The sequence below is a fragment of the Dufourea novaeangliae genome, unplaced genomic scaffold (genome assembly GCF_001272555.1).
Source record: "Dufourea novaeangliae isolate 0120121106 unplaced genomic scaffold, ASM127255v1 scaffold78, whole genome shotgun sequence".
Lineage (NCBI taxonomy): Eukaryota > Metazoa > Arthropoda > Insecta > Hymenoptera > Halictidae > Dufourea > Dufourea novaeangliae.
The window spans coordinates 336098-359336 of record NW_015373959.1 but is presented as its reverse complement, the minus strand read 5'-3'; the positions used below and the strand labels follow the sequence as shown (position 1 = coordinate 359336).

General features: G+C 37.1%; 1 protein-coding gene across 7 annotated transcripts in view; it reads right to left on the bottom strand.

Annotated features, from left to right (window-relative positions):
• LOC107186411 (CUGBP Elav-like family member 2) overlaps positions 1–21773 on the bottom strand; it is a 476981-nt gene extending 455208 nt beyond the window's left edge. For all 7 annotated transcript variants that reach the window (XM_015574265.1, XM_015574267.1, XM_015574268.1 and 4 more), the window contains exon 1: positions 21391–21773. In XM_015574265.1, the coding sequence (XP_015429751.1) occupies positions 21391–21485 (95 nt within the window). In that variant the 5' untranslated portion in view covers positions 21486–21773. The remainder of the gene's footprint in view (positions 1–21390) is intronic.
• Between the last annotated feature and the right edge of the window lie 1466 nt (positions 21774–23239).

Sequence of the window (23239 nt, the reverse complement as noted above, 5' to 3'; positions counted from 1 at the left end):
ATCGGTGTTGTATAATCAAACAATAGGAACGGCGGTGGGTATTACACACTTCCGAGGCTTTCGTTGCCACGACTCGAGTTCCACAAGTATGCCGGTCGCTTCTTGGCCGCAGGCGAATATTTACAGGGGAAAATTTCGTGCACGATTAAAGGTACATTGTCACAATACTACAGGACTTGGCACAGACTGTTCACCGAGAATAATTAAGAATAGTATTCCTGTGGGCCAGGGGGAGGAGCTTCTGTTTGCTAACGGGCAAAATTTGCGTAGACAATATAGGGTGTTTCCGAATTGGTGGTACAACCCGGAAGGATATGATTCTAGATGCATGGTTAACTCGAAAATGTAGAATAAAGTTTTGTTCGTATGATAGTTCGTTTTTGAGACAATTGTATTTGTAAATCTCCTGGACACGCGTGCGATTGTATAAGACTTGGCTAGCGCGTCTGTTCATTATACAGTAAATCCTCGATGAGTGTTAGAAGGTTCCTCGGCAATAAACATTAAATATTTCATAAACTAATGACCATATGCGACTGAAACAAATACTATTGGCTTCAGAATTCCAAGCTCTATCACTGTGTTAAACCTCATTAAAAAGTCAACGTTACACCTGGGGACCTCTCCTTGTCAGTGCCGAGGAGCCTTCGAACAACACTCATCGAGGATTGATCACGAATACAAATAGTGTGTCTCGCGTAAATATCTGCCTTATTTTACTATTCTATGAAAACTTCTCAAGAAAAGGTTGAACTATTTGAAGGAGCACATGTAATGATGGAAAGAATTTTATCTCAAAGTTACTTTTTTACGAAACTTTAATGTCATCGGTTATCGTTTTAAACTGATCCTTTCCTTTTTCCGATATCCCTATAGAGCATAAAAAAACATATTCATCGGCCTTAATAACCACACCATTTCGATTATTTATTGGAACTTCGAGATATTTCCTAAAAGTTCATTTTGTGCATGTAGCTAAATTAATCAGAGATAGACTTTAATTCACATTCCTTAGTTCGATATATTTTCCCTGTTGAAATTGTAACATTTCACTGTCTCGAGAAAAGAATCGACGTGTGCAAGAAGTTACCTCGCCGAGTGAAGAACAATACCGTTCACTCTCGCGTTGCTATGTAGATAACTGTAGACACGATTCTGGATTTGAAATAAAAATCCACATTTTAATCTTAGAATCCATTAGGAAAAGTCTTCGCGATTGCAGAAGGAAAGAGTCTACGGAGCTCACGAAAGGTTCTAAGATACTTCTCCTGTAACGTTAAAAAATTCACGTACAACAGAATAAGGGACGAAGATAGAGTGGTTCAATTGTTGAACAAAGAAATAATTATGAGAATTTACGTGGGATTAAATTAAAAAAATTCTATTCCACCACGATATGATTATTTGCAATGAAACGTAATGTACAGCACCGAACCAGAAATTTCGAACGAAGTAGTAACAATGAGAATTCGCAGGGTCAATTAAATTGAAGAGTATTATTCTATAATTATGCCGGGGAAAATTCAATTTTATTCTTCGATAATATTCGTGTACTCCAAGTACATCGAGGGGGAAGTGTGCGCGATAGTTAGCGTTCCCCTGTTATCGTAGCCTTACATCCACTGTTGAAAGAAGGGTTGACAGCTCAGCGGGTGGGTTTGCAGGTGCGTGTATCGTCGGGGGACACGTATGGGCTTTCATTAGCCACAGGAAATTAAGCGAGAACCGCTGGAGCCACCTTTCAACGCCCCTACAACCGTCCCTAAAAGCGCCCGAAACAGAGGGTGTAGAATGCTGTAGCCCCGAGGGGACAAATCGTAAAAATTGACTCACTTCAATGGCTCGAAGATGTTTCTGGCGGTGACTGTGTTCTTGGTATTGACACGCCCATATTTCTCTCCCTCTCCCTGACACCATTGTCTCCGTACATTTCATTACCCTTTTCGCTATGCTTTGGGATAATTTAATAGAGAGTCTCTGTTCCGAATTTTCGTGTATTCGATTGTTCCTTCGCCAATACTATTTTGTTCATTAAAATCCGTGAATATTTTCCGATATCCCATTGTTCCTTTTGCTAATATTATTTTGTTCATTAAAATCCGTGAATATAATGAGAACCTTAATAAGATTTTTTTTTAAAGTATTTAAGAATGCTTTTCAAATAACAGCACATATTGCTTCTAGTATTTGATCCTCGTTTGCAGAGGTGTCAAGAAAATAAAAGATAATATGTAAGAATGCTTCAAAGTAGTAGATTTGCCGGTAAGTTTGTTAGAATTCTTGATACAAAACACATTAGTGTAACTTTGAGGAAGATGAAGTACGTCTACAAGACATAATACAGTTACACGAACTACGGATGTTTATGCAGACTCACGTTTTTGTAGCTTGATTACAAAACTAGAAATTAAACATAAATTTATGATCCCTGGGATAAGTTTCATTGGATTAAAGATAAAATAAGATCATCGTTAAATTTCTTTAAGTTCCATGGAATCAGGCATGCTACGAATGTAATACGTCCAGGATTAACGATAAAATGCATAGAAAATAAACGAACACCTCACGACGAATCAAATAAGAAGCATAAAAATTTCCCAAATATTTTTAATTCAAGTAACTTCTGCAATCTTCTTAAAAATAAAACCGTACAGATTTTCCAGTAATATGGCTTCAACGATTTATGGTTATCAAACCTGATACCGCCTATCGCCGTTTCAAGAAGGTTCCCAACCCAACATCCATAACAATAATCCTTTGTCCTTGCACTACACGCGCCGTGAACATTTCACTTTCGAGATTCCAAACACTTTCGAGAAGTACAACGTGTCGTGTCCAGCTCAGGGCACACAAAGGACTCGCTGAGCCACCCCTTTTACCTTCCCGCCGCTCACGAAAGACGAATTACGGAACGGGACACGTGCGGTGGCGAGGGTAGGCGGACAGCCAGAAGAAAGGCGGTCGGTGTTATGGACGAGCCAAGTATCTCTTCCCTTTAAAGTATTGTTTGCGAAGAAGATACCACACGTACGTGAGCGGTCCTAATGCTGGACTGGGTTTTTCTTGTTTTGCCGGTGACAACGGACAGCTGGCATCGTCACGAACGAGCGTACACCACGAGTGCTGGCCGTGTACGAAAGGGAGCCAGGGGATAGGCGAAGGTGCAACGATATAGGATATACTCACAACCGTCAAAAGTAGTCTGGATGGACAACATACAGTAAATCGTCGATGAGTGTTAAAAGGCTCCTCGGCACTGACGAGAGGTCCCCAAATGTACCGCTGACTTTTTAATGAGGGTTGACACAGTGATAGCGCTTGGGATTCGGAAGGCAATGATACGTGTTTCAGCCGCATATGACCATTAGTTTATGAAATATTTCATGTTCAGTGCCGAGGAGCCTTCGAACACTCATCGAGGATTTACTGTAGTCGTCCACAGTTTCAAATATTATAACGATTTACTTAAACGACAAATCGTACAATCGGATGGAGGCTATAGCTCCCATTAAAAATTGTGATAACAAAAAGCATTTTCTTATAATGGCATATTGATACTGAAAACATAAAAAAAGAGAAATTCATTTCTCCAGGCCATGGGGTAGGAAAAACAATTACCGCCCATCCTGAATATATTAAATATCAATTGTACATTGTCAACAGTTGCCCACGGAATAATTACTGAAATACTAATACACAATTCGTACGAAGTTCGATCATTACAAATTCGATCCTCGTTCGCAGTGACACGACTGCCAAGGAAGGAGACAATGATTCAGACAGTCCTGTACTTTCAACCCGCAGTCTAGATGTAGAATAGCACGGACATGATGGGAACGTGCAGATCCGGAGAAACGAGAAATGCCCGTAGTGGACGGGCCGGATGTGGGGTTGAGAGGGGAGTGGAGGCAGTCGCAGAGAAAGGGGTGAAAAACTTTGGTATGCGGCTTTCGTATCACCGGACACTACACGTGACCAGCGTAACTGGTCGAGGGTTTAAAACGTGGACCAACGGGAGTGAGCGAAGCGAGGGAGAGTGGTGGGGGTGGGGGTGGTCGGCTGTACCGTGTAGCTACATATACAGAGACGCAAAATCGATGGACATTTTCGATTTTGCACGTCCACGGTGCCTGCGGTGGCAATCCGTGTCCCCCCTCTCCGGTTTGCCCCAAAGATTAGTCTCCTCGTGGTGTCTGGCCGAAATTACCAATCGCCCTTTTGCACACAGAACTCTCGCATCCCCCGTTCGCACTCCTCTGCGATTTCCTTCGGACGAAAGGAGGAATCGTAATGGCGGGCAATTTTCTCTCTTCTCGCGCAAACATCCCCTTCTCTCTCTCTGTCTTTCTCTCTCCCCTTTCCCTGTCTGTCTTGATCGCCCAGAAAGTGAATTAAAAGTGGCGTGTTTCTGGATGGAAGCGACTGTTCGAAAGATTGGCTCAGCTATTGTGCGTTTCTCGTTGCCTCGTTTATTGAAATTTCGAGGTTTACTCGGTATGCTTGTTAGAGATACCGAGGAGAGCATACGGTTCGCGTAATTGAATGAAAACGGAGTCGTAAGCATTCCAATGTAAAGGTTGTGTCGTGGTAAGGTAACTTGTATTGGATAGCTTTAGGGTTTATGTTTGATCCCTGCATGATTTTGATTAATTTCTTTATTGAATAACAAATGCTGCGAAAATATCTTGATTTATTAGATAGAAAGAATATAGGAATAAATAGAGGTAGATTTCCCTTATTAGCAATTATATTATTTATACAGATATTAGTGGTATAATTAACTTTCCTTCACGTATATTGGTTAGGCAGTACACATATTTACATAGACGTGGAATATACGAACATACATATTTATATCTTATTGTTAAAGGATAAAGAGGAACTCTTTTTTTCCATATTCTTCTTGTACGAATACTTCATTCCTCAATTTAAATATATGTATGTATATCATACCTGAACGTATACACTGATCACATCGATAACGTATATTTATCACATGATGACTCGACTGTATTAGGATCACAGTATGTATAATAAAACATTTACTAATTTTTATGAGTTTTTTTAGTGTACTTGAAACATAAAGGAACCTCATAATAGAATTAGAAAATATCTTTACTTACGTCTTATTTTCTGCAACTGACACATGAAAAATTCCTATTTGTTTAAAAGTCCGCAGGTACAATACTCAGTGGTTTTTAATCATTAAAATGTAGATGTTTATACATTCATAGTATTTCTTAACCGACTTTGCTAAGGTGTAACATTATGTATGTATGTCTCATTATTAACATATGGAATTCCTAATGGAGGAAGTGAAATTTTATCAACATCTGATTGTTTCTCATTCACATTTGCATCATTATTTTTATTCGCAACATCATTGCTTTCAAAGGTGATGCGATTTTAGAAACCGCTAGGTAAGGGTTGGGTGACCGATTGCTTAAATCGTACCTTCTGCAAAATGTCATAAAAACATTTATAACGAAGTAATTTCTTTTTGACAAAAAGGTTAAACATCTACCAGTCATAAACATCAAGCTACAATATCCAATATTAATTTCCGTACACATTAGTGCCAAATAGGAAATATAGTATGTAAATATAAATAGGATACCTTAAGCGATACGATATAGACAACGCACCCCTATCTCTTCAATGATGAAATCAACATATCAATGTCGAGTAAAAGTGTAAAACGATGATACAGAAACCAATAGTAACGTCAAGTTCCCGTCAATGATCAAACAGTCCATAAATTGGGAATATAGGAATCGGTTCAGTAGGCGAAATTGTGCCGATGACGTCTTCTTAAAATCCTCCCCGGAAATATCGGATGGGTATGAAAGTTTTTAATAGTCTTTAGATTTCAAATGGATCCGGCTGTCGGAGGGGCCAGGGAAAATGTCTCCTAATGGACTCTCGAAAGAAATTATTCGTGATCAGCGGAATACGTTCGTTACGAGGACGTGAAACGAGCGTCAACGAAAATTGGTGGAGACAGACGAAAAAACGACATCGAAAATGAAGAGTGCGGCGACGGCGGCGGAGGGACGGAGAAAGGGAAAGGCAGAGAGAGAGAAAGAGAGAAAAAGCGCTTGGAAAGCAGCACGTTCAGCAGCCGATGGTGCTACGAAATTACTGAAAATCCTCTCGTCGACTTCGAGCAACCTGATTTGTCCGTGTTAGTTCTACTCGTTCGTCAGCTTGCTCGTTTATTCATGCGTTTCCCCTCTCCCTCACGGCCCTCTGTCCCTTTATTCTCGCGCTCTCCTCGTAATTCATTATATTTCTCACGGTCCGTTATTCTGTTTCTGTCGATTCCCCTTTCTAGGTCTATCAGGCTTTACTTCATTAGGATCAACCGTGCTCTCTCCATCTCTCGGTCCTTTTTTCCAAATAACTTCTCCGACTCCTTCATTAAACGGGGACTTGATAGCTTTTACGTAGCTTAAAATCGTTGAAAAATGTTTTAAGCTTCCGTTGAGAAAATCTCGTAAAATCTTATTGTCATTTGTAAGTTCGAATTACAGACCTGAATACGATTTTTTCTAATACATACGTAACTAAATAAGTCAGCTCGAGAGTTGGACTATCGATAATTGATTTCAACTGTTAAACCTTTTGATGCAGGAGTTCTCAAGCTGTATTTTTTACGTATCGCCAAATGTTTACACGAACAGTCACGTACCACCAATTAAAATTAAGTGCACTAAATTATTCATCTTTACAAGACGAGTGGCGTTCATAGCTCGTGTACATCCTGGAAGGCTTCCACGTACCACCAGTGGTATGCCTACCGTAGTTTCAGAAACCCTGATCTAGTGTATACAGACCTGAACGTAGTGTTGCAATGGTTTGTGAGTGTATTATTTTCGATAGTTATATGACTTGAGTATATTATTTTCGATTGTTATTCCTGGTAGTAGAATTCATTAGTGGACACAGGGACACTTTGTAACATAAGAAACCATTATAACCACTGGATAAATCTGAATCTATCCGAAGTACTGAATACCATCAATATTACCCGCGGTTTAAACGATTCTAAACTTTTGTACAGGAGAACTTTGATTATACGAACTGGTCAGGGATTGCAGTTGATAAAATATAATTCAACTTCTTAGATAACTGTTCGTTAACGTTTTGATGTACGAATAAGGATGTATTGTAAAATATTGCGCAATCTAATCAATCAGCATTAACAGAAATTTAATTATTCTTTTTCTGTATTTCTATTTTGCTGCTTCAATGCTGTTTTCAATATAATAATATTAAAACAATTTCCATTCGAAGTTTCATACCATCAAAACTATGTTTTCATACAATAAACTTTTTAAGATGACTACTCGACATGTTTATCATCTACATATATGTATTATTTTTTAAAATATAATTTTCATTACTCGGATAGATATTTCTGATATCACAGTTCCAGTGAAAGACCCACTTAAACATATTTAAACGAAGTGATTGGAATATCCGAGCGTTAAATTAAACCTTCGCCCGCAGACGCTTGATCTATGCCTTAAACAACAAGATATGTAATTACTTCATTTACATATTTCTTTTGTCACACAATATATACACACACATATAGATAGATTATTATGAAAATTAATACAGAGTGACTAACGTAAATCGATCCCCGCGAATATCTTCGAAACCGTTAATGATACCTAAAAATGTTTCAAACAATAGTTGAATGCTTTCGAGAGAGAAATAATTTTTGTGCGGATAATTTGTTTTTGTATTCAAATTCGTTTTTTTAAATGGAATTACGTATTGTTTAATAGGTATTACAAGAATGTCGAAGACATTGGCGGAGGTCGATTCACATGACTCACCCCGCATTGATTTGCATAATAATGTGGTCAAAATACAGGCTACGGTCTAAATATGGGCTAGTTGAAACTGTAAGGTCATGTTACGTCCTTCACCCTAGCCGGAATAGTATGAAACTACGACTCAAGAACAAAAAAAGCTTACTTTAACTCCATATCGTAAAGCAAACATATTTTAGATACATGAAAGTGTTATATCCTAAACGTCTTCAACAGGTTTGGCAATGAGTTCTGAAGTAAAAGTGCTAGCCCATATTTAGACCACTTACTTTAACATATATATTTATATTTTTCATTGTATATATTTTAATAGGTATTAAAAAACATATTCAACTGTATCAAGCCTGAATCCATTCGGTCGTTTCTTGCCACCCCTGTCGATCACTGGAATTCTTCGAAAGCTCGCGGACCCAACATCGCGAGAATTCCCATGACCTGTTTTACCCACCGTTCGATGCCCTATTTCTCGTCGGAATCTATTATTTCTTCTATGCCAGCACCTTTACCCTTTTCTAATATTCCGCCCTCTCTTTATCCGGCGTTCCACCCTTCCATTCTCCGCTCCGCGCGCGATTTCTGAAGAGCGATCTTTTTCCGGCAAATCAAGCCGGCAAATTGGAGCTTGCAAATGATCCGCCTTAAAGATTCCGTTAATTGTGCGAGGGTAGGGGGTTGAGGGAAGAAGCAAACTAGGGTAAACGTTTCAGTCGAGAAACCACACCGCAAAACTAAATTGCGACAGGGAAAGAACGAGGTACCGACGGAGAAAGGGTAGTAACACGTCGATTGCTCGTTGCACAGAGAGCTTTCGAGACGGTTCATTCCTTCCTCATTCTTGATTTAACCGACCAGACCACTTGCTGGTTGCGTGGCTCGATATGAAATCGTCCATAAAACATAAACCGCGATTTCCTGAACCGGGAATCGAAACTTTTCACTCTCCGCTGCCCGCGCTCAAAACGTAATTAAGGTCCGTCCATTTTGACACGAGATATGTTTTGGGAGTCGGATTAAACCACTGCTTTGCCGCGCTCCAAGTCATTACGAAGATTCCGAATGGTCTGGTTTGCGGGAAAAATTACTGCAGGTCACCGAAGCTTTGGAGAAATTCATTATTTGTACTATAGGCGAAATAGAACCGTGTGGCTTTAATATTGATAGATTGTCAGATGAATTTTGTCTATCAATCGTTCGTTACACGAAATGAGGTTCCATTAATTTATATAAATAGGTAATAGAAAAGAATTAACCCTCGGTAGGCACACTGCGTCGAAATGACCCAAAATTTGACTTGAAAGTGAAATATCTTTCTATTTGGTCGTAAATGATACTACTGGCTCCATGTATTAGTAGTTTCAGGTATCCTAAAAACACGTTTCCTTGGAATTTTGTTTTAATCAAGAATTTTTTAAACATAATGATACTTCAAATGTTAATCTTTTACAATGAAAATATGTTTTACAATGTTTTGAACTTTATCTCAGAAGTTTTGCGACATAATTTAACAGATAGTTTTTAAACAACAGCTGAATGAAAATTGGTTTGGGACGCATCGACCCAGTGGGATAATTACGTTTGAAAAAAAAGGTGCGACAACCGAGGGTTAGCAATTACTCAGAGTGTTTATATTATTTATATTATTACAGAATTTCATTATTCTGAATTTTCTGCATTTTTTCAATTTTTCTCAATCTTAACTTTTGTCGGTGAGTATACTACTCAGAGAATTGACTGAAAATGTTTTGTGAACATAACACAAGGAATTAATATTAATATTTTCTCTATTATTAAGAATATTTTAAAGTAGAGGTGATTTTCTGTTATGGTAACATAATAGAGTTACTTCCGCCGCTCATTCAATACAATTTACAAATCAATTGTCTGTCATCACGTAGCAGTCATTCTCGATAGTGTCTCCAAAAAGTGTTCTAGTAATTGAGCTTTTATTTTAACACTTTAATTTTAATTTTCCTGCGTCGTTAATTACAGGCAATGCAAAAGGGAAGTTCTATAAATTTGTGTGTATGTTTACTTGTTCATGCACTGCTAGGTTGGCAATATAGTTTTGTAGACTAAAAAACTTTTAATAGTGACTTCAGTATCGTAATCAGGGATAGCAAAAGACCCCAGAAATAGTTTAAATGACAAATTGAACATTTTTTAAAACATGATCAGCATAGATTATTCTACAGCTAGCTGTTTGGTCGAAAATTTGTTTAGCTAGTATAACATGATTCAAGAGGAGCTTTAAGATGATTGTACCAAATTTTTTTTCAATCCTTTTTTCCAGTTTTCAAGGTCACCGTCAGTTTTTTATAAATAAACCTTCATCTTTTACGCCTACCTTTTAGCGGATACCGAGACAAATTCTGCAAGCATCATAACAAATAAATTAGTTCTCCTAAACCAAAGCAACATTAAGAAAATTACAGTTACCTTACTTAGAACGATGTCCAAAATGTCGAAAGTCTAAAGGTTAAATATTAGGCCGAATTTGTATACCGTCTTCAAGCTTACAAGATCCACCAGCAGGTGAAGAAATGAAATGATATTTACATGGTGTAAAATCCTCCGGGGTTTCGCGGTAAGCGGATCGGTAATTAAGGATCGCGAGGCGGGCCGGAGGAAAAAGAGGAAGAAGGTCGAGGGTTGCTCGCGCGCGCTCGGTAAAAAGGGGAAGATCTCATCTTCGGAATCGCGGGGCTTAATCGGTTTAATTAACGAAGAGCAGCGAGGCGGTGTTGGCGAGTGACCGAGGGGGCCGGACAGCGGCGCGGCGCGCAAATTTGAGCTCAGCAGAAATTCTGCCCCAATTACCGATCGGTAATTGGACGCCGCCAGGCGTATCGCTCCCGCGAACGAGCTCCCTGCGATTATCGAATCTTCGATCGCCGCCCCTGCGTTTCGAATGTCCGGTCGGGCCTTCTTGTTTTTTTTTTGCTCGTGTACGTATAGTCGAAGTCATTTGTTTTCGCGCAAACGAAAGCCACCCCGACCGACTTTCATGCGGATGTACGCCGACAAGATTCTACTGAACCGATTTGCTGTAAATTGATAGTCCTCCCTAATGGGAATTGTTGGTACCAATTGAGCTGAAGGAAAAACTCGTGAGGGTGAGAGGAATAGGCGTGCTCCAGGAAATATGGAAAAATTCTTTTTAAACAATTCGTAATCGTTTGGTAACTCTGTTTTGGTCGTCTTTCCTGGTGTTTCACTTATCTAGGTCATAGTATTAGGTACTCGACATGGACGCTACTGCTTACCGGTGGGTGCTAAGGAGATCTAAAAAGGTGTTCTAGGTATTTTATCTCCTTTATTTTCAATCTAACTTCTTAACCCCTTTGCACCGATGGACGAGATATCTCGCCACGTGATTTCGTTTCATGATATGGTTTCACGAGATCGTCCAAAGCATATCATAAACGAAATCACATGGCGAGATATCTCGTCCAGTGGTGCGAAGGGGTTAATATGTAAAGATTATACCTAGAACTACACTTGGAAATTTTAATAATAGGGATGGTTTACCCGAAAGAGGCGTTGAACAAAAACATCTTTGTAAAAGGGGCGATGAGCCCAAGAAAAGTGGGAAACTATAATCTAGATTGTTTGGAACGCGCGTTTGTCGAGCCTCCAAACTGATTTTTATCTTAAAAATTAATTTTTTACCTTTAGGATCTACTGTGTTGCAAGCACAGAGATCATTTCGAATATCTTAAATAAAATTGTGCGCCAAATATTGTAATTCTCAAAATCTTCTGTTACTTTTAGACGAACATATTTTCTTGCTCAGGGTGTTCTGAACGTTATTAATTAAAACAACATAATTACGTCTTTTCATCGATCCATAATATCACGTACGAAACGATAAATGTTACCCTGCTTAAAAAAAATTTCTATACACGAAACATTTCGACGAAAACCGTTGTGAACAAAAGTATTCTGTAAGTATACTACTTTAATTAAGTATTAGCCGAGGATGTTATGCATTTATAGAACATACAGGGTGTAACAAAAATGTTGTCCGACCCGGAAATGGGGCACTCCGGGGGTGAATTGAAAAAAGTTTTTCCTTAGCAACAATGTAATCCGAGGTTTGGTTACCGAGATATTAACAAAAAACCCCGACCAATCAGAGCGCGAGTTTGATTGCGGGAACTCGGCTAGCAAACTCGCGCTCTGATTGGTCGGGGTTTTTCGTTAATATCTCGGTAACGAAGCCTCGGATAACATTGTTGCTAAGGAAAAACTTGTTCCAATTCACCCCCCGAGTCCCCCATTTTCGGATCGGACAACATTTTTGTTACACCCTGTATATCTAACCCGCAATAGACTTTAATAAAACCGCTAACGAAGAGATTCAACTCCTGTATTACATTTCTGTTCCGAAATTAATCTATAGATGTGTCTGCGATAAATATCCATAGGTTCGTGATAAAAGATAGAAAACAAAGATAAAATACAACTGATAATACGATTTAAATAAAAAGTTCAACAACATACCATACAAGAACACAGGGTATCTCGCTGTGATATTTTTAATGAACCTAACTCGGCGATTCTACAAGAAAAATTCATTTCGAGTTCGATCCATTCTGCCTGGACACGTCCGAAGTTCAAATTTCCCGACGATCTAATTAATTATTCCAGGAATCGTCTACGGCAACTTCATCGTCGTCCTGCGTTTTTAATTAACCCCCTCGAACCCGCTCGAAGCTCACCGTTGCCAGTTTCCGCTTGTCTCGAGAAGGGTTGGGGGGGGGGTGGAAAGGGAGTGATAGGAGAAAGAAAAAAAAGGAGTATATTCGCCAATTAAAAAGCACGTGTGCGGTCAAGTGGCGTGGCAGTTTGAGATAGTTGAAGATTATTCCCGAATCAGCCGTTTAGCGCACCCCACGGCTTTGCACCGTCGACCCCACATCACCCCCCACCTAATCATCGGCCCGTGTACAGTGCTCAGAACGAACGTTTCACCACGAAATCGCAGTTTTAGGGTCTTCCGCTACGGGCTCGCGAAATGTGCCACGCTAAGAATACACTCGGAGCAAGCAAGAGAAACTGGGAGAGAGAGGAGAAGAGACAGAGACCGAAAAGGGGGTGAGATGGTACCGAGTTTAACCCCCGAGGTATTATCGCCTGAGCCCGGCTTGAAAACTTTATCTCCCGGAGATTATTTTTGCCATTGTGTCGTTGCTTCTCTGTCCCGGCCGCTCGTAGAGAGAATGCTAATTGCTTCCTGCCGATTGCCTTATTCTCCTCATTCCGTTAATTCTCTTTGCGGTGTCCCGTACAAAGATTTAGTTTTCGCGTTCCGTCAATTTTACTTGCTCGGTTGTGCAAGTCGTAAATTAATTTGCCTTTGCCGTCGTTTATTCCAGCCGCGTGGAGCGTTTAGGATCGATGGAGTGGTGTATACAGGGCGATATGATATTACAGATCAATTGAGGAGGGGATGATCATCGATCGTGGTGAATATTTAACTAATAAGGTATTCTCGAGAACACTGCGAGGTGATTTGATGTCGTTGAAAATCGAATGTGAGAACAAAGTTCGTTGTATATCCGTGTTGAATAAGATGTGATTTATTGTTCAAAGTATTATTAATACTAAACTTTTTATTACTAACGAATTATTACTACTAACTACGTAAACACTTGGGTAGATTGTTCAACAGGTATTGCTCGAGAATTTGCCTCATGCGCCAATCAAAAAGCTTTTACTACCCTGTAAATCATGTTAAACCAAAATTGAAATTGCACAAAAACAATGAATAATGTGTACACGTTAATTATTCGTGCTAAATTACCTGAGTTGTTTCTCGTAATAAGAAGCATAATTGAAAATGAAACTTTAATTTCGGGTCATATTGGCTTAAACACTGCATAAAGGTTAAATAAAAGTTATATCTTTCGTTCTGTTGCAATATACTTTATACGATTAATTTATAATTCTAAATCACCCTCCAAATTTTTTATGTTTAACGATCTCGTTCCGTCTGTGACTGAATGTTTTTATTAATTTCAGGTCTGTCAATCTTCAATCTTAAATATAATTAAATAAATATTTAGGAAACTAGTACATAATGATCCATTAGGTGTACCATTGAGTATTTCACTATACATATTCATAATAAGTTAATAATATCCCACTTTTGCTCTTCATAAAAATATGACACGGCATTAGAGAACATGATTAAATATCGTTAAGAAGTAATATAATTTTGATTCTTTTGTAAAGAACTATTTCTGGGGAATATTGTGGATTCCTTCCTGATACTCTTGATGGACTTCGATCCAAGATTTACTTAAGCAGAAAAATTAAAAAAATACATTCTTATGGGAGTGGAAAATATCGAATTCTTTCTTGCATTTTCTGAAAGTATGAACTGCACGGAATGTAGGGGGAGTTGGGGCACTTTAGTATCTCGATATCCATAAACATTTAAAAGTTCAAAACATGACCACAAGATGAGATCGCTTATATGCTACGCTATGGTCATGTTTTGATCTTTTAAGTGTTTATGGATATCGATACACTATTGGTTTTTCATTGCGCTCTGTTATTAAAACATTTCTAAAATTAATGAAAATAAAACATTCCATATTATCTTTACATTGTATTATATTACAAGTTCACAGAGCTTATTAAAGAATGCATTTAAGCGTGTGTCAAATTTTGGAGAAATGTGACTTACAGTTTTGTCAACAAAGAAATCGTAAACATTAGTTAGACTTCGTGAAGGTAAGAATAGACAAATCTCTTATTTCTGAACAACCACTAAAGTTGATTTTCACTCAATCATTATATTATTCTTCAAATTACCCCTATATCAAATATGTCTCACAGTTTACACAACAGATAATACGAATTCCAATAAATCCGTTTTTCTACTGTCACTGAATTCATATTATTTAATACCCGTTCGATGAATAAATGAAAAATTCTTATGTATATACAAAGCGTTACATACTGATGCCGAATATCGTTGCACGAATCGATCGACATTACAGCATGCGTAGCTTAACATCCCTTGTTGACGCAGCGATAACCTCATTAGTCCGTTTCGAGCTGTTGAATCTTCCAGTCGGCTCGAAACAGAGAAACAGGGAAGTAGAAGATAAAAAAAAAGGTTAGAGGGAAGAGAAGCGGAGGGATCGAAGCTCGGTGGGGCAAACCTCTTTAACGACTCTTATTCGTGACTCTGCTTCAAGTGGGTAGAAGCAAAAAACGGGAACAAAGGGATAAGTGAATGATACACAGCATTCAATCACATTTCGAAGAAATTCTCTTTCGTATTTCTTAAGTAGAAAAATAAAATTATATTCTTTTATCTGACAACTTTTCTACTTCTATTAATTACATTTAACACTTCTTCGACGTGTAATAAGCTTTTCTATCAACCCTTGAAAAGAATTTTCTTTTCTGGGTTTACGAGTTTTGTTCCTAATACGAAAAGAAAATCTCATATTTCTAGTTCATATAAGGAGCCTGTTATTGAACATTTGAAATGTTATTATTTAGGCAATCGTACTATTATTATATTTATGTTAACTTGACAAGACTTCATCATTTGTACTTTGATTCTCCTGTTTGTTCAGCTGGTATCGATTCAGCTTAGTTAAGTGCTCGATTGATATCCATAGAATTATGAATTATACTATAATAGCTGCTACGATTTTAATAATTACATTCACCAATCAAGATATCGAACAAATCTTCAAGACAGGTTTTGCACTCCAAGTTCACCCATTTGCAAATCCAATTCACTCATTTGCTAATCCAAGTAACCCTTTTGCAGATGAAATTCGCCCTTTTGCAAATTAAATTCAACCTTTTGTAATTTCCAAAATAAGAAGTAATGAAATAACGTTTAAAAAATGTATGCTTAAATCTATAATTTCGGACCACAGTTTATCAAAGATACTCGCCCATAATCAACGATCCAATTGCCTTTGTGATAATTTGAGTAGGTGATTTATTTTCATTCGTGAAAGAAACGCTTAAAAATGAGTTTATACTTTTTCGTTTATTAACACACAAATATACATTGTCTATTTTCTTGAACAAAGAAAACAAGTTCGATAGTTGGTTTCACGTCTACTCTGTGCAACGTCCAACGAAAACAGTGCCTTGTCGGTTCACTTTCGGAACCTCAACCGACGTTTCGGAGTATCCGGGATCTGATCTAAGCATTTTTTACAAGAATAAAAATAAATTACCTACTCAATTTATCACAAAGACAGCTAAATTGTTGATGCTAGGGCGCATAATTTTGATAAACTACTTTTTAATATGCAAAAGGGTGAATTTGATATGCAAAAAATTGAATTTGGTGTGCAAAAACTGTAACGTCTTTAATCACAGATCAGACTCACTCTTTACTAAACAAGTTACTGTATTTAAAGTAAAGTTTCGTACTGGAATGAACATTTTCTAGTGGCACCTTCATACACTAAACCTTTTGTTAAAGAAAACCTTTTGATAAGTGAACTTTCTAGTACAAAAATATGCCAGTATATTATATTTCTCGTTACATCGACCGTTATACCATAACCTTTTGAATAAATTGATTCAGCTCGATGATTGAATAGCAAATGGATATCCCAGAGTCATCCCTTTCACATCTAATGATATGGACACATGAGGCTCGACGCTACAACGTCCCATTTAATTGGTTAATTAACGAGCTAGCCAACGTGGCTCGGGTCCACATTAACGAACTCGTCTCTAGGAAGTCAAGAGTGGAACTATGATATCACCCTGGTTATCTCTTATTTAACACCATTGTGTCTGGCCAGGTCGAAGGGCGATAACGAATCAGTTCCTATCCCGCCAACGTTCCATGGAGGGAACGAACAAAACTGAACATTGCCGCTTCGGGCACCGTGAAGATCCAGTAATTGAATTACACCCCGATAACCGCTTATCGCGAGCCACCATTCCGCGATCTTGCTCCCGGAAAATAACTTTCGCTAACAGTTTTCTCGACTCCCCGCCGTCCGATCGTGGGTTCGTGATGTTTCTCACGAAATAATTGATTTGTTCAAGGTGGAATATTGCCGTGCTCGTTAACACGTTCGCCACGGCGCCTATTTAGGCTGACTTTCCGTATACGTCGATCGTATTATGTTATCACATTCGAGTTTGTATTACACGTTGGGCATCGCGGTTACATTTCGATGGCAAAGGACGTCACGTATCAGTTATTTATTGATAGCAAGAAATTAACTTCAACCTTTTCGCTGTGGCAGAGTTGTCTACAAAGTGCTACTCACTGTGCGACGACTCGAACAAGGCGTTTGCATTTTCTCGTGGATCGAGTACGCGGTATAATTATTATTGATTACCACAATATCAACAGTGAAATATTTATTCATGTGTTTCAAGCGGTAAATGTATAAATTCAGAACAATTACATCGCGGGAAACACATAGGGGATGGTAGGGGAATGTGGACGCGGGGTAATACCGGTCGTAGTGATATTCACGTGTTCCACGCACTATCTATGAGTAACTTTCCGCCGTGACTGCTTCCTCGGAACTAGGGTAGATGTCCGAATTATTGCCACCTTTAGATTGCAGCGTAACTTTATATAATAAATTTACGTGTTGTTTAATCTATAAATCGTCTCAGTTTGAAACATAATATTACTTAACACCTTTTTCATTTAAAAAAATAGTTTTACACAATAAATATAAGGAATGGACTCATAATTGATTTAAATCTCCGAGCAATCCCAGTATTCCTATAAATATCAGCTCACAAATTAAATTAATTCTTATATACTTTAACAATTGTTATGGTATAGTAGATGTAGGTTGCATAGTAAAATCACGGCTCTTTCTTTACTATGATTTCGCCATCACTTCCTACTTACATAGTCACATCTTTAACATTCAAATAGCACTTTCATTTTTCAACATTAATTTCAAAATACCAGGTACACCCTAGTACACGTATTTCTTTGTTTTTATGTGCATCAGAGTTCCAAATTAATAATACAATTTACTGTACACAATTCTTTATACGTTACGTTGTTATTAAGTAAAATAAATAAAGTGACAGTATTAGGGACCTGGTAGTAATCGGGACATTTACCCTAAATATAGTAAAAACAATCAAGAAAAGATGGCATGCCGAAGGGGGGAATACTGAATATCACTATGCCCGCAATTACCCCGCGTCCGTATTTTCCCCACCATCAGTGGTGCATAGTAGCTAAAGGATTAAACGTAGTACACTCTACACTGGTTAAGTATGGTACGCTTCTTAGGTCCATTATATATTTTATATCCGAGGATAGTAGAAATTCTATAATTACCGGATCGAACTCAGTCTGACGTGAACATAAAAAAGATAAACGAGTGACTAAAGTGAAAGCAAGCAGGACAGAGCTTCGGACGAGATACGTCTTACGACCAGCGTTGTATACGGTTGGCCCCAGAGTTTCCAAACTGAAAGTAAAACAGTACGTAGTTTCTTTGCAAAATGATGATGCTCTTCATCATCAAACATTAAAAATCGTTCTCTTTTAAAAAGATATAGTGTTCACAATCATTATAGAAACTCTGGTAATGCTCTTCAATAATTCTTTTTCTAGATGGAAGAGAAGGACGACGGTCAAAACTTTTGGCTTCACGAGTCATGAGCTTACATAACATTTTAGTCTCAAAAGCTATTTCACGGTTTGATTATCCACCGTATTCGTCAAATTTAGCTAGAACTAACTAATTTCTGTTACCCAAATTAGAAAGGAAGACAAAGGAAGACACAGAAATGACAATTTATAGTCATTTTGACATTCACAGGGCTTCGACGACTACTTCGTCCGCAATCTTGAAGAAGTTATTACCTTTATTATTATAAGAATTATATCTGTTATTTGCAGTGTTTGTATAATTAGCATAAACAATGTATTATTTCAAAAGAAAAGTATTTTCAGTAATTGTTAATAAAAAACACGAATATTATACAAACAATTGCTGTTTTGCAATTCAGAAACTTTGAGGGTAAATTGTATAGTTTAAAATATTTTGCTCATTTTGCATGAACGAGAAATCTTAAAAATACGGCCAACACCGATTTCTTGAGACTCTGAGCTATTTCTTCTTAGGTATTCTTGTTAATGATAAATACTACCATTAGGTTTACTTCATTTAGAAATCAAAATTACGAGTTTATGAAATAAAAATATCGTGTCGTTTTTTGTTCTTTTATTAATGTTCCAATGTTATTTTTGGCATTTAAAAGCAAATAGAATGTCAAATGCTCGTATTTGTTACATTGTCGAATAAATATTACATAATAATTTAGTGCAATCCATTTTGGTTTATAAAACTACTCAACACGAGATTCTCGCCTGGCAAAAAGTAATGTTCAACAATTCTAACATAAAGCTGCGGTTACTTTTAATTCTTCTAGGAATTTCATTCGCTTGGCCAGTGACAGTTGAGTTTTAATTTTCGAATATAACTGATAAGTTCATGGAGCTTTAAACGATAATATGGATCCGCTTAATCAAAATGAAAATACAGTCACGTCAACAGCGGCAAATTCAAAGCCGGAAAATCGTTAATCGCAAGCGAAGACCGAGACACTTTACGTGAGGCACTAATTGGCTGCAGAGACACTGCTTCGAGAGGCAACCAATTAAAAAGAGCTGAGCACAGAGGAAAAAAGCTGAGCGGGAAAGACGCTCGTATAATCGATTCTCGAATCGAGCTGCGTTGAACAAAGAACTTACTCGAAGTCGGGAATCAGCCTCATTATCTGCATTTTATAGTAAATTTTATCCTTTAGCGCGATTCTAATAATTTATTCGACAATAAAATAACATTATGATTAAGCAAGAGTAATAGTAAGAACGAAAATGTATATTTAAGCAATATAAGAACCGACTAAAATCAAATCAGCAAAAAGAAATGTCTACGATTATTAAATGTGTATTATTATAATCTAATCCAATAATTACGTGAGAATAATTTATAGATCATTGACAACAAGCACATATCGGGTTTTAAATAATCGAGTAGTATACAAGAACAACATGAAATCCGGCATAGGTATTGATGAGTCTTTTAAGCGCAAAGAAACGTAATTCAGGGAGCCATTCGAAAAGCTTCAAGGTGAGAGGTATTGACTATATTTGGTTATTTCTCGAATATACACTTCATAATCCTCTAGTTATTCGTGTAAGATTACTAGCACGAGCTCTAAAACGTAAACAACTTTTTTCGTAAGTTAAACATTCAATTTGAGAGAAATGTCCTCTACAGAAAATTTACATTTGTATTACAAATTATATTCTATGTTTAAAATTATTTCACAAAGTCGTTGTGAACAAATATATTTTTTTATCAACTATAATATATATTCACGATGCATGATCATGATTTTTCTAAGTATAATAAATAGCTAGAAAAAAAAATATATTTATATTCATCACAATTTGTTGAAAAGCTATCATTTCAAAAAAAGGGAAACAACATTGTGAGAAATCAACCCTTTTATCCGAACTGGCTCTTCTATACAAGTGCTTATAAATCTTAAACCACAACAGATATCAAAAAATTGTTTAAAAGTTATACCGTTCCTTAAGGTCTATAAATTTGTGGGAAATATTTTTAAAAAATGATTTTTTTTTAATGTTTGCAAAAATTTTCATCAAAATCTGCGTGTATCAGTCACCGGGGTTCCCTTATAAGAAAATCATGCCCTTATAAATATGTATTCTGTTTGTCGAGAATCAAATTGTTTCTATTAATTCGAATAATAAATCGTCGCCCGAATTCTTAACTGTTGTAACTCCATTTTCCAAAAAAAATTAGTTAATCTATGTGCGTCTTATTGGTCCACAGAATACAAATTCGCGATAATATAAAGAAAGTAAGCGGCAAAACATCATGAAGGGGGTATTTTATAAAAAAGGGCATTAAAAGAAAATTTACTTAATCGAGAAAAAAGTTCGATCCAATTAAACCTATTAGTCGTTGAAGACAAAGAAACGCATCATTTACATTCCCTTATACTTTTCAACAACTTTTCTGATCTCTGATTAAATGGTACAATGATATCTGTACCACTAAAAATTACATTCTACTGACTGTTACTGCAAGATAATAGTGCTAGATCCTGTCTATTCCCTTTTGACATTTCTTCATCTATACACTTCACTCAATACCAAGGAACCAGAATCAGACATTTTAGAAGCAACTCTTTTAATTTCTCTCTAATTTAGAATACCTTTTAAAGAGACAATAACATAATTGAGGTAGACAACGTGGAGAACTATAGTAGGAATGAAAAGACAAAAAAACGCTGCTGGGTCAATAAGTGCTTCAAGGCAGTAGCAGGATAACGTTTCGTTTAGAGAGAAATTTATACAAGAAAAATCTGCTAGTTAATAGATTAAGAAGAAACTGGCCACTTCGATTCGATCAAGTTCCTCTCTATTTTATCGCACTCTACACGCATGCAAAATCAATAAACACATAAAATTCATAGTCTAGCGATTGATACCAACACGCTTCTTTCTCACTGTACTCACCAGTCCGCCTGTTGCACATTGTTGTTATTGTTATCGAGTTGAAGCATGGATGTGTTGAAGAGCTTATAGTCGAGTAGCAATTTCTGTTGTTGCATTATGCTCGATTCACGGATGAGTCTGGCACAAGCACACGCGAACGAGATCACAGAAGAACAGAAAATCGCCAGGGGAGGTGGCACGAGCTCACTGCGCGAGATGAGAAACGAAAGGGCTCACCACGCGAGTCGCGAAAAGATAAGCTCACACTGCCACGTATACACCCGACAAATAAAACGGTCGAATTTAAACGAACACGCGATATGATCGATAATAAGCAACGGTGAATTTAACTTAAAAAAAACCGTCGTCGGGGAAATTAAGAAGAACCGTGGTTACACCTGGAATATAACGAGAAACGATCGTTCTTGTCCGACGTTCAGAGCGATACTGACGGGAGGACACGTGTATCCAAGTGGAACAGGTATACGTCCTTGGATCATCTATTGATATTACCAAAACACAATAATACCGTCCTTCCTTGAATTCTCGAAAGTACCAGGTTTGTAAACACCGAGCGAAACGGAATGTGAACAAAAAATCCGCGGCCCGATGCTTTTTCGATTAAAGCTAAGCCCCCCGTTGGTTACAGAACTAAACTAACAGTATTTTTACGTTCGACGACATTGTACGTTTGCGTTTCTCGAATGAAAATGGGATTTCGGAGCCTTCGGAAGAAAATGATAATGTTCCTGAAACGTTTCTACTGACTGCGTATGTAAATGTGTCTTCGATTTAGAAATTGCGAGGTAGAATTCACCATGATAGCCCGTGCAATTTTTTTATCCATTTAACCCTGTTGTTCTTCTTGGGTCTATGTGACTCGAAATGAAAATTATATTTAATAGGTGTTCTGTTTTAAAATATTTGTTTTTAATATCCAATATACTTCAATTTGACGTCTACCTTATCTGTATTTCCCATTTGTCGAGAACAAATCATTTCAAAGTTTGAAATAATTTTATTCGAAGAGATACAACGTTAAGATCACAATCTGTTTACACGATATACGCGCATAAAACAAAATATGTGAAACAAAAGTTGCTGTAAAGTTTAACTCTTTATGTCCTGAGGGTAATATGTAATATAACATTTCTATTACAAACAATAATAATAAATATGCTTAGAACCCGGCTAGGACTTATAAGTATTTACTAATTCTTTGAAATCTTCTGAGGTGCTAAAATATCATTCCAACACTCACAATCAGAGACACGATATTTAGCTACATGATTAAAATAAAAATACAAAAAATGAAAAAACCGTATTTAAACAGTAATGATGTATCTGGAATAAAAATTGCAATAAAAAATAACGATAACATAATTCAGACCTAAAAGATGTAATCGGGTTTCTATTTTAAGCTTCATTTAATTAACACTGGAACTACCGATAATTAATGTGTATACCCATTTCCATTAGATTGACAAAAACGAGTTTTACAGAACTATACTGATTTATAAGTTAATTGATTTCCTTATTTAAAAATATTGTAATAGAATTTGCCAAAAATCTTGTGAAATGTACTGTTAGAACATTTCAATCAATGTTGCAAGAGTTCATGAACCCGACACTTTGACTGCTGTGGTAGTTCTAGTGTTAACCTTTTAACAGAAAGAAAATACCTGCAATTTAATAAGAAATTCTTAACAAAGGATAATTAAATTTCCAAGTTGATATTCTTGATTTGGTGGAGGCTTTCATTGTTGAAATCAATTTTTCCATGACTCTGTGACTCTTTTTGAGAAAAGAGTTTATAAAAATGCATGTTTTTTATGAGTATACGTACATTTTACGCCTAGTCAGAACCCAT